A 12,918-nucleotide genomic window follows, 5' to 3' on the forward strand; every position below is an offset into this window, starting at 1 on the left:
CCTGTGTCCTGCTGCCATTGGGAGCGAGCCGCGCCTGCATCATGCCCCAACCCCGCACTGGCTGGGGCAGAGGCGGGCATAACCAGAGGAGCTGCAGGAAAAGCCCCATGGCTGCCCTGCCCAGCCCCATCCCCCTCCTGGCCCTTTTTTTCTTTTTTTTTTTTTAAAGCCCCATACTCACCCGCTCTGGCAGCGGTGACTGGGGCCTCTGAGGGCTCATGGCAGAGTTCCCCTGCACAGTGTGAGGCAGTGGGGATTGCCCCCTGCCACTTGGCAGCTGCCTGATGGCATGGGTGCAGCATGGCTTAGCAGGGCACTGTGCACTGTCTAGGAGCTGGGCCAGCTCCACATGTCAGCCGGAGCCTGGCACCGCTCAGCCCCAGTGGCCCCCAGCTCCCAGGCAGCGTGCACCGCCCAGCTGAGCCATGGGCAGCTGTTGCATGGGTGCAAGGCAGCAGAGGTGATCCCTGCTGCCCCCCACTGCCCTGTGCTGTGCAGGGGGACTCTGCCACATGTGCCCTGATGCCTCAATTGCCCTGCTGCTGCAGCCAGTACGTCCAGGGCTATTTTTTTTTAAGTGCCAGGAGGCTGGGCAGCCATGGGGGCTTCTCCCATGGCTCCCTCTTTCTGGGGAGAGGCAGGCACAGCTGGAGGAGTCGCAGGAGAACCTGGAGCTGCTCAGCCATGCCTGCCTCTCCTCGGCTGATCCAAATCACCAAATCTCTCCAAATCAGCGCCAAATCCTCCAAAGCCAATTTGGCCAAATCAGTTCGGGACAGTGATCTGAATCTATGAATCAAATCACTGTCCTCAGAATCAGCCAAATCTGAATTGAATACTTCGCTATTCACACAGGCCTAATGCTTATGTGCTTAAAGTTAAGCATTTACTTCATTGTTGGAAGGATTGAGGTCTTAAAACTGCATTCAGGATTGTTTAAAGTGATGAATGGTTAAAATAGAAAGCAATACTTTACTGCTGTCTCTTCTTTTTCAAACAATTTTACAAACAGAAATTATCCACAAACATGCCAAACACTAGGCATAAAATAACTAATTAAATAAAAAATTGTTCTAGTTCCCAAAACAGAAATTACACAGACCAGATTAAAAAACATGTAATATATTAAACCTACTCCTTGTATCAAAGCCCCAGCTGTCTTATGTTCAGTTAAGAGGCTATGATTTAAGATTGACTCCCAAAAAAACCATTTATGAAAGAATAATTTTTATGAATGTTCACTAATATTTATTAATAACATTTATGAATATTTAACATTTAATAGTTAATGCTTATGAGTATTTAGTAATAATATTTACTAAAATTTAGTAATATTTATGAAAGGAAAGTGAAAATGTAATCATTTTCCAACTAAAACCAAAAAAGATTTTGAAAAGCAATTTTTTCAAAATGTGTCAGGAACTAATAAAATGATGCTATTCTTTAGTGTCCAAATGCTCATACAAAACCATCTTGCATTCCTTTGTGCCATTTGTGAATTCTAGTGTTAGATTTAAATTTTTACCTTGTAGGCCTCGTCCGGGTGTGAAATACTTTGTCTGTTCAAAGGCCCTCGCTACAGCAGGTCCTTTCAGAAGATTGACAATTGAGTCTACCTGTTGGGATCAAATTTCTGTAAGTGGAATACCCTCTTTATAGCAATGTATGCTCTAACAAAAGATGGACAAGGGGAAAAGAGATGCACTTAACTTTTAACTGAGTCTCTAAGAACTCAAGACTTGAGACTGTTAGAATAAATCTTAGAAATTATTCTTTTTGGTAATTATGGGTCAATAGGCATATAACAGAAATTATATATGACAACCAATTAAGTAATGGAAAGCTGAAGCAGGAAGAAAATATTCATTTGCTACAACTAATTTTACTTAAATAGCTTGAGTATTCATCAATATTATTAAAAAGACTAAGAAAAAGGCCCCCTCCTACCTGACCGAAAAGATGCTCCAAACAACTATGGAGTTTGTCCTGTTTATCATGAGAAATGCGAACACTTAAGGGAAGTTCATCACCTGTGTGTAAAACAGTTCTACAATCAAAGTCAGCTTCATGTTTCAGTACAGATTTTAAGCACACCATGGGTCTCAGCCACTTAACTGCACACATAAGTTGATGCTTAGTAGGTTGCCAGGGCTAGATCCAGCTTTTGGACTAGGAATCTGAAAGTTAAGTGCTTCAGCACCTAATTTGGAGGTTCCTAGACCCCAGTCTGGAATCCTATTAGGCACCTATATTTCCCTGTATTTTATATTAAAGAGTCAATGATTAAAATAGAACAACAGTCACCAGAATACAAAACTGCCTATTCCAAACTAAGACTAGGTACAGACATCAAAAAAAGCCTGCAGCAGATTTGAACTAACTCACATGGGTTTCTCTGTCAGAACTATGCTAATTCAGGAGTCAAAAGAACACAAATTCACTCTTTCATGGGGCAGGGGCACAAAGGCTGCCTCCACTGTCTAGCTTGGGGGTACTCCTGCATGCTTCTCAGTGTGCCAGAGACTGCTGAGGGCAGCCGAATACAGCCGAACAGCGGCCACCCCTGCCTGGCTGCCTGGCAAATGCCTCTCCCCAGTGGCCTGTCACCTGTCAGGCTGCTGTCAGCTGCAAGCAGCCAGCAAAGCGAGGCATACCTGCCCCTGTTTGGGGCAGCATGGGGTCCCTGGGCTTTGTCCCAGGTGGGAGCGCAGGAGGACACCCTCTTAATGGCTCTATTTATACTTACTCCTGACTTTTTTTCAACCCCTTTGGAGCAGAGTTTGCTTATTTGTTTCCAAATGGAGCCAGAGGGCTGAGAGCGGCTGTGGCTATCCTGTTGTGGGGGGAGGTTTCCCTCAGCTCTCCTTCCCCTTCCCCTCCCCTCGCATCACCACCCACATCCTTCAGACTCAACCGCATCAGGCAGACCCAGTCCTTGTGGCCAAGTGTGCTCATCACTCTGCCTTTCAACTCACCTTTCCCCTGAAGTTTTCCAGGCCTGATCCAAAGCTCCTGTGAGTCAACAGAAGCCTTGGCTGGGCTGCGGGTCAGACCCTTGGAGGTTTCTCCCATTTCCCCTCAATGAACTTCCTGCACCCCTGCCCAAAGGCTTCCTCCAGATCTCTCTCCCTCCTACCTCACACTTCCCCAGCCTCTGAAGCAGAGCCCCCAGAAGGCTTGCTTTTGGCCAGCCCCCCACCATGTGAACACATGTGCAGCAGACAAGCCAGCCAGTGCGGGGGTGCCCCTGCACATGCAGGTGATGAACCCTGTAATCCTGGGACCCAGGAAGGAGGGAGCTGGCACCCCACTCCTCTCTGCACCAGGGGAATTTGCAGGAGCAAGGCCTGGCATAGGCATGAGCCCAGAGCTGCTAGAGGCAAAGACTTAAACAGCTGAGGATGAGGGGGGGAGGTGTGTGTGTGTGTGTATATGCATGCATGTGCATATGTGTGTCCATCCCCACATCCCAGCCCGGGAGTGGTGGGGATCCTGGATCAGCATTTTGCTTGCAGCTGCCACATCAGGTGGAGAGCTCTGAATAACAAAGGCAAGCTTCAGAGCAGCAGGGGAGCTGGCTGAGTGACATCAGGGAACAATACCTGTGCCAGCAGCACTAACACACACGCACAAGCATGTGTACCCCCACACACAGCCACAGCCACAGCCACTTCTCTCACTCCTCAGTGTTACTTACACGTGCGTGCACACACACACACTTACTTACACATATGCACGCACGCACACACACGCACACACACACACACACACAGTGCTCTGATACTCAGCTTCTTAAAGGGACAATGGCCTTTCTGCCTTAGGCACCCAGGGAAGGAGTGCCCCCCACCCTGCCCCCATCCTCAGCCAGTTGCTGTTGCCACTGCAGAACCAGGCATGGGGAAAGTTTGTCTGGCTGCTTCTGGCTGACTAACACACATGCCCCTCCACCCCACCAAACCCCATGCCATATCCTGCCAAGCGCCAGTGCCAGAATCAGTAGCAGTAGCTCAGGGAAATGGCAGCTCCAGCTCCACTCTCCACCCCTCCATGCCACAGCCCCACACACAATGGCACAGCAGCCTGCAGCCATCACTTGTTCACTCTGGCTACCCTGCCCTGCTCTGCCCTGCCCTGTTGCCGCTGCCTGCCAGAGCTCCAAGGGACCCAGTCCTTCCAACTGCAGAGCATCATGGCCCCTCACCTGGGGAACTTGTATAAAAATAGAAAGAAATACAGAAAAATACAGAACTACAGATGCTCCCTCGTACCGCCTGAGGCTGACAGCTCAGAGCAGCCAAGCAAGAACCAAGTTCCAGTGCACCTCTATGCGAAGTGGGGAGTGGGCAGTCACAAAGGTACCTGAGATACTGGCAGACTGTGACCTAACTTAAGTCAGCAGGGGATCTGGAGTTCAATCGACTGGTCTAACCTAAACCTATTAAGTCTGATAATACATCCATCCAGGTCTATCTTATATTGGGTTCCGCCATTTTTAAACAGTCTATGTGCCTTGAACTTCTGCTTACTTACAGGTATAGGTCAGTTTTCAGTCACTTATACCGGTTTGTGTGTAACATCTATACCTGGCCTAAATAGACTAACCAATAATTTACAAAGCTATGCTTCCTCTTGCTCACACTATCCCTGCCCCAGTTAATCATGAACAGTTTTCTGCACAATAGCACAGATTCCAAAGGAAGGGTGAAGTGTTCCCACTGAGACTAGTCTACAGGATGGAGATTACGACTCTCCTAGCAGGAAGAGTGTAGGCTTGAATCCCATCCAGGTTGTGGAGGGAACTGGGCACGTGGTTCCAGCTTCTGGACAATTATACATATCCCCCTCAGAGAACTTCTGCTTCATTTATGATACCAAATGGGTTTAACCAAGTGCTTGGTGCCCAGCTGCTTTGGCTAGGGCAGCTTTATACGTGCACTTGAGGAATTTTCAGATTAAACAAGGAAGTGCCTCATAAATTAATCACCTCCAGGATTAGGCAGAAGCTGAGCAGGCATTTTTGGTATCACAATTTTGGATTAATATTCCTAAATAGTGATTAAGTTTTTTAAAGGATTTAGCCCTTATTCTTTTCTGTATTTACTACTTCACACTCACATTCTTTTCTTTCCTATAGTATTTTTCAATTCAGCAAGTGAAAATTAATAATAAAAAAAATTTCCATTTGTACATCTTTCATGCGAGGCTCTCACATCACTCCTTCTGAAGCACAGAACTTCTGTATTATTATACTTGCATATAAACTCACAGAAACATTAATCACTTGGAGAGGGTGCAGAGCTAATTTGTGGCATGCCTGTCAAAATGGCTGGCCCCTACTGACTTGGGGTATAGAAAGGCATCCATCTAAAGCACTAAGAATCTCCAGGATTCTCCTGTGGCTTGTATATAATACCAAAGATGCTGACACAACAGGAACATATTTTTTTTTGCAATGCAGAAGGGCTTAGAAGGTGGATTCCTGCCATGTTTCTGGTGTAGGTAGGAGAGGACAAAACAAAAAATCTGCCTGGCAACCTATAAGCCCAACTCTGCTTCTCCAGAGGCAGAAGAGTTTGGCTTGAAAGACAGACTCTTTGGAGATGTGGTAGGGGGTGAAAGGCAAACAGCAAACTCTCCTGCGATGCTGGAGGACCAAGGCACACCCTGTGGCACTATGACTAATTGTATGACTAAGTGTATTGGCATTTCATGTGGCACCAAAAACCATCATGTTGCCAACAAGTTGCTGTGGGAAAGAGCTAACATTTCATCACCATGTTTTTTTTCACAACAAACCACTTGCACAACTATATTCTCACTTTCCGCAGTACTAAAAGGGTGCATTTCTTGCTACAAATAGAATGCCTGTCCATGGCCTCAGTGATTCTTACACTTACCTAGAAGGGGGAAGACCTGGCTCCTAGGCCTCTCTCACTATAACACCTCCCACCTTCTAAATTAGAGGTTAGCCTGGTTGGGAGCAATCCCCACTCCTGTTGAATTTGGCTTGCTGTTCATGCATTTTTCCAATGAACCCAATGGGGGCTGGACTAGATGGCACATGAGTTTCATAGTTTCATAGCTGGTAGGGTCGGAAGGGACCTGAGCAGATCATCAAGTCCGACCCCCTGCCATGGACAGGAAAGGATGCTGGGGTCAAACGACCCCAGCAAGGTGACTATCTAGTCTCCTTTTGAAGACCCCCAGGGTAAGAGTGAGCACCACTTCCCTTGGAAGTTGGTTCCAGATCCTAGCCACCCTGACTGTAAAGTAGTGCTTCCTGATGTCTAGGTCCCCTCCAATCCTATGATTCTGTGACACTAAATCAAAAAGCTAAGCAGAACTTGGAAGCAGGGACCAGAGCTAAAGGCTCTCCTTCCTTCCTTCCTCCCTCCCCAGGGAAGTGTTATGTTGCCTCTTGCTTGCTCTTCCTGTGGTTCCAGGAACCTTGCAACCCTTTATGTGCAGTGACCAGCTTCAATAGGGGGGCAGAAAATGCCTTCAGTCCAGCTGAGCCTCAAGCCTGGCAGTAGAAAAGTTTCCTAGGATAGAGGAAATGTGGGGTTCAACATTTGCAAGTATAGATGGCCTGTGGAGGGAAACTGCTCTAACTACTAGACTATTATGTAAAAGTAGCCACTGCACTAATGTTTTTCAGCAATAAAGAACTTGGACACTGACCTCTGTTTGCATATGATACGTGTGGCCTAAAAATACCTACCAGAGACTGGCCCCTTCTAAGGACTCATGCACTAATTTCTCGAACAGCCTTAGGTACTGAATAGCCTTAGGTACCTGACCACCAGTATCTGGGGGAATGTTTGTTCACCAGAGCACCCCAAGGGATGACAAGGTTGAACGGTTACAAACTACTGCAAGACTGATTCAGGCTGGACATAAAAAAGGATTTCTTTACTGTCCGAGCCCCCAAGGTCTGGAACAGCCTGCCATCAGAGGTGGTTCAAGCACCTACATTAAACACCTTCAAGAGAAAATTGGATGCTAATCTTCCTGGGATCCTATGACCCCAGCTGACTTCCTGCCCTTCGGGCAGGGGGCTGGACTCGGTGATCTTCCAAGGTCCCTTCCAGCCCTAATGTCTATGAAATCTATGAAAATAGGTTCCTTGATGAAAATGTAAGCTGCCTGTAGTATCTTGGAGACCTCATTTAGGAGGGGCAGGGGTTACTGTGCACCAGCCTCTTCAACTTGTATAACTGGATACATCTACCACCTTTTGATGCCCAATTTCCTTTATTAATCTCAACCCCTGACTGACACATACATCCTCATTCAACATTTCTCATCCTCATTCAACATTTCAGCTTGTACAAGAAATTCTTCCTATTAGTCCCTAAGTACATAACCTTGTACTTTGTGCTTTTAAATTGCATCCCATTTCCATTAGATTCTGGGATTATTTAAATTGAATTTGCTCAAACTTGACATGAAGAAGAACATTATGATTAATGTGCCTTTTTGTGGTCTCCCTCTTGAACATTTGTACCTAGTGGCATTTTGTATTCTGAACCTTGCCTGCTATCTGAGATTGTGTTCCCTATTTACCTAAAATTCCTTCTATTTCGAGCACCATAATGCACTTGCCAAGGCCACAGTGGGGAGGTGGTTAAAATTAGTTGGTCTCTGACAGCTTTAACTAATTCAATCTATTTGCAGTGGGATTGGAAGGTTGGCTTTGTTATACAAAAAGGCAGCACATGCTAAACAAAGCAAAATCATACATTCTTAACACCTACAATAAAAAAGAGAATTTACAAAAATAGGCATATGTAAAAAAAAAACACAAAAAACCAAAAAAAACAAACATGAATCCCTAAAAACTTCCACCAGAACTAATGGAAGACTCTGTTTAAAAAAAAAAAAAAAGCTTACCTGAATCCATTTCATCACTGTGAAAGTAAGAACTGCATTGGCTACTGCAAATGCTGGTGAATGAGGCAATGGAGTTTCTGTTGCTATTACAATCACTTGAAAAACAAAACAGAAAATAAAATAGTATGTCCTGATACATGTACTCTATCGAAGCATTACATTTGTATTACCTTTCACCCTTTTTATTTTCTTCTCAAACTAAGAAAGTCTTTCACAATATTTTATCCTTCACATTATTCTAGATGATAACTAGAACAGATACTTCAACAGTCCACACTTCATCTGTGTGTGAATAAGCACTTGAAAATATGTAGTTCCACATGCAGCCTTCCCTACCAACTCTTCAAGCATATGAGTCACTGCTTTGGAGATGTGGCCTCAAATGGGTTAATTTCTCCACATTTCAGTTCTGTACTCCTAGCCTCTAATTATTATAAATAATGAAGCACAGTTACTTGAGATCTGCTAACAAAAAATTATAATGAAGGTAGAAAAGAATGAAACAAAATAGTTAAAAAAGACAATTCTCAATTTCAACCAAGCCATTATTTATAATCCCATCTCTCTAAGATAGATGCAGTGGAACAAGATAAGTATGGGTGGACCTTCACATCTGAATGAGGTCATGGTGACCTCACTGGAAATTACACTAAAAGAGTTTTTGAAAATACAGCTATTGCAAATGCATCTCAAAATGCATTTGAGCCCATAAGCTTCAAGAAGAATTAACTCAATCTCAACTTCAAATCAGCAAAAGTGTCAGTTTAAAATGTAAAACTGATCAAAAGTGGAAGTAATTATCCACAAAGTCCCATCAATATTAGAGAAATGCATGAAAATAGACCTAGAGCCTATAGACATAGACACACAAATCATGTAATCCATTATGAATTAGAAATGCATTCTGAACTTGTAGCCAATGTAAGATTAAGGCCTAAGAAGGGCAAAAAAAATTAAAAGGGAATGTGAGGATATAATTAGGGTTCTGTCCACTAAACAAATTAAAAGACATTAGTAACAACATGCTACTTTAACTGGTTAATTGTACAAAAAATTTAGACATGCTATACATGCTAAGTAATTTTTGTACAATAAAAATGGCCAATCAGCTGCACCATTGTTGCTTGAAAAAAAAAACAGAATATTTTTGTAGCTGGTTTCTATCAAGGTTTAGTTTGAATGTGTTGCATGTCATGAATTGAGTGAGAGTGTTTAGCCAGATCCTTCAGCATCCCAGAGTACACTGCTCCCTTCTTCCCCCTCTCCTGCAAGGGGACAAGGACTAGAGACAGAAGTTACAAATAAATTGGTGAAAGTGATCAGAAACTGGCTTAAACCTATAACAGAACAGAAGTTCAGTGCACATAAACCACTTATAAAATAGCCAAAATCAATTTAAAATAAACCTGGTTGCATGTTGTATCAGACTTAACTGATTTAGGTCTAACCAGTTTATGGAACTTCTGTCCCGGATCCCTTCCCAATTCAAGTTAATTTACAGTCCCCCAGGATGCTTTGCAGCCCTGGGCTCTGCTGTCTGCTCCAACGGTGCAGGGACTCCTTCGCCCCTCTGCTCCTTAGCCTGCTTCCTGCCTGCATCTGTCACCCCATAAGGACAGGGGGATGGGAGAGAGGACAGGGAAACAGACCCCCAGACCCCCCTAGCCTGGGTTCACACATGGGAGGAAGGAAATCCCCTGTGCTGGGGCCTTTTTGACTCTCAGCAGCCCTTCCCCTTCCCAGCTGCTGTTTGCTTCAGCAGGTGCCACAAGAGGAAGGGAGAAGAAGTCCTTCCAGCCAGCTGCTTGCCTCTGCAGCCCAGCATGGGGGCACTAAGAAGCTTCCACCTTGTAGGGCTTGCCCTCATTCCAGTCCAGGGTCTCCCAGCTCCGGGCATTCCCAGGGAGCTGAGGGGAATTCTTCCCCTCCTGAACTCCAGAGCTGCTTGCTTTAGCTCCTGCTGAGTCTCAGGGAGCCTCAGGGAGTGGAGGGAAATTCTCCTGTTCCTCCTCAGCTGATTTTGCCTAAGCTGCTATGAGTCTGAGACAAAACTAGTTTCAGGAGAGTGGAAGAAGTTCCCTCTGCTCCCTGAGGGTGCCCAGGGCCATCCCTGAGACTGGCAGGGGTTAAGGCAAGCAGCTCATGTTTGGGAGGGGAAGAATTCCCCTCAGATCCCTGGGGCTGCCCTGGGCTGGGGGGAAGCCCCCAAGGCTGGGGCTCCTCAGTGCCCCCATGGTGGGCTGCATGGGCAGGCACCCAGCCCAGAGGATGACTTCTCCCTCCCTCCTGTGGCAGCAGCTGAAGCAATCAGCAGCTGACAAAGGGAATTGTGGGGGGAGGGATTCCTCTCAGCTCCCCAGGGCTGCCTAGGTTTGGAAACCCAGGCTGAGGGAAACCCCTCAAGGAGGAGGCTCCCCCAAGGTAGGCCAGCACCTCGATAGGGGGCTCTTTAACATAGGCAGCAGAAGGGGGATTTGCTGGGGCTCAGCCCCCCCAAACGCAGGGCAGCAGATATAGTCACAGGGCAGTCTGGCCACAGGCTGCTGCAGCAGGGGAGGAGGGGTGCACACATTCAGATACCCCATGGAGCCAGGATTACAGCCCCAGTGTGTGGTTGCCCAGCATGGCAGGTAAGTTTCAATCTACTTTCTTTGTGACTGGGCTTGAGGGGGGCGAGATCAAGACCCCCACAGTGCAGGAGGGAGTGGGGCAGAGGCAAATCATTCACCCCTGCCCCACTTCCTCCTGTACTGTGGGGAATGTCCCATGACCCAGCCCGACTGAGGCCCCATTCACTGTGGACCAGGTCGTAGGACAATTACAGACAAGCAGCTCATCCAGGGGCACGAGGACAGGGGGGCTTCCACTGCTGCATGCACTGTGGGGGAGCCAAGGGGGACATGTGCCCCCCAATCTGTGCATGGGGCAGAGGTGGCTGCTGCTGCATGCTGCACTTTGCTCCCTGTTGCAGCTGCCCCTGGAGTGGCACAATGCCACTCCTGTTCCCCCACCAGGCTGCGCCATGCCTCCTGCCCACCCAAAAGTGGAATGCACGTGGCGTCATGTAGCTCTCAGGGCATCAGGGCTCAAAGCACAGGGCCCAGTGGCAGCTACCTCTACCCCACACACAGATGAGGGGGCATGTGCCCTCTGGGCCTCTGCTTGTCCCACCCGGCCCAGCCCAGCTGGGGCCCCATTCACCCCAGTCCCTGCTCCTGCCTGTGCCCTGCTCCCTTCCTCACTGCTGGGGCCTCTATCTGCACCCTCCATGGCCCTTTCCCCTCCCCCACAGACTTATCTGCTGGAGGGACATGCATGCACTCAGACCACCCCCTTCAAATTTTTCTCCCTCTTTGTTCCTTAGCATGCCATTGGGGAGACACCAGGGGCTTGGGGACACTTGCCTGGGCTGGCAATGGCCAGCAGGCTGGGAGACTTTCTCAAGCGCCTCCTGTCTACTGGCCTGGGTCAGTGCAGGCTTGCCCCTGCCTTTCCCAATTGAAAACTGAACATCAGCTCGGTTGGTTATCAGTTCAACCTACACAGCTTAGAGGAAGCTGCCTAGATGGAATCAATTCTGCCTCAGGCTTTTTGACTCTCTATACTAAGCCTTTGTGACTCGTGCTCAACTCCGCGACCCCTGAATGCAGTAGCAGAGAATGGCATACCTTACTGTCCCCTCATCCCTTTCTTCAATCAGCTTTAAAGGCTGCTTCTTTGCGTGCAGACAGAAGTGCAGCTCCCGCCTGTAACTGAGAATACTTTGCAGGAAGCATTCTGAGTTACAATAATCCCCCCCTAACCAAACAGAAGTTCACCATTGGTTCCAGGGGGGAAGGAAATCTAGCTCATGGCTGCTAGCTGCTGGCCCCTCCTCTCTCCCAGCCTGTCCCTGTTTCAGTATGGTAAGGGGGAAAAGGGAGGAGAGGGAACTTGTTCTAGGGGTTCCCCAGCCTGTGCTGGAAGTTGGGGTGGGTGAATTGGAGACCCCCCCCACCTCAGAGGGGCTCCAATACACCCACCCCACCCTCCAGCGGGGGCTGAACAAATCCCAGGCCAAACTCCCTCCTCTTCCTTTCTCCCCTCCCATTCTGAAAACAGCTCAAAGCTGGGAGGTAATGCAGACAGAAGTTACAGAAGACACTATGTTTTGAAACATCTTTATCTGACTTTTTATGCAATAAGGATTCAGATAATCACCCAACCACACATTTTTTAAGCTGTTTGAAGCTGTGCACTTGTGTTTGGTCATGGATTAGAACATTTTCTGTGGCCAGATAGGATGTATATTCTCACTTCCATCTATGCCCTTTAAGAAACCATTAGCACCTCTTTGTAAAAGCCAAGGGGTAAACAACCGGATAACATGCTTTACTTTTCTGAGACAGGAAAACATAGGGGAGGAAATTTGTTCAGAAACCTGTGGACAGGGCTAGCATATACACAAAAGCACCCTATTAGTTCCCTGAAGAGTTTGAAACCCGCTGTTTCTTCCCTCCCCGACCCCCGCCCTTTGCACGGGCTTCCCATTGCTGCACAAGAGTTGGGGGGAGCAGCTCCTTTACCCAGAGAGAGCCCAGCTGACTTCTCATTCCCAGCACACCTAAAGAGAGGGATGACAGCCCCCAACAGCAGCTCTCTAGCTCCCCTTTCTCGCAAGTGCTAGCAGAGCAAATTCTCAAGATTCTTTCACACACCCCTGCCCCCTGGATAGCTTTCCCTTTGAACATGAAACAGGTCATAGGGTGTTACAGTTTCCATCAAGTGATGTTACCTATTGCTTCATGGAAATAAACATCTGCCAGGGGCCTTAGAAATGAGATGACCAACAATGTTTAGACTACAATGCTATGGGAGTTCAGATTTTGATTCAAATATCTTATAGAATTCAGGGTAGGCTATCACAACTAACAAATAGGATAGCAATAAGGCAGGGGTAATTTATCCAGCCTTGTGGGCCAAATGATAATCTTCAGGCCAGATGGGACCCACAGACAGACTCTGTATTCTGCATCTGTGGTGGGC

At 47.1% G+C, this 12,918-nt stretch overlaps 1 protein-coding gene across 1 annotated transcript in view; it reads right to left on the reverse strand.

The window, feature by feature from the left end:
* Positions 1-12,918, reverse strand: part of PREX2 (phosphatidylinositol-3,4,5-trisphosphate dependent Rac exchange factor 2) — a 327,787-nt gene that overhangs the window by 106,940 nt on the left and 207,929 nt on the right. The window contains exons 27-29 of the mRNA XM_025210219.1: positions 7,894-7,988; positions 1,948-2,030; positions 1,470-1,616 (exon numbers count right to left, since the gene is read on the reverse strand). Coding sequence (XP_025066004.1) covers positions 1,470-1,616; positions 1,948-2,030; positions 7,894-7,988 — 325 coding nt within the window. The remainder of the gene's footprint in view (positions 1-1,469; positions 1,617-1,947; positions 2,031-7,893; positions 7,989-12,918) is intronic.

The sequence above is a fragment of the Alligator sinensis genome, unplaced genomic scaffold, assembly GCF_000455745.1.
Source record: "Alligator sinensis unplaced genomic scaffold, ASM45574v1 scaffold1102_1, whole genome shotgun sequence".
In the NCBI taxonomy this organism is placed as follows: Eukaryota; Metazoa; Chordata; order Crocodylia; family Alligatoridae; genus Alligator; species Alligator sinensis.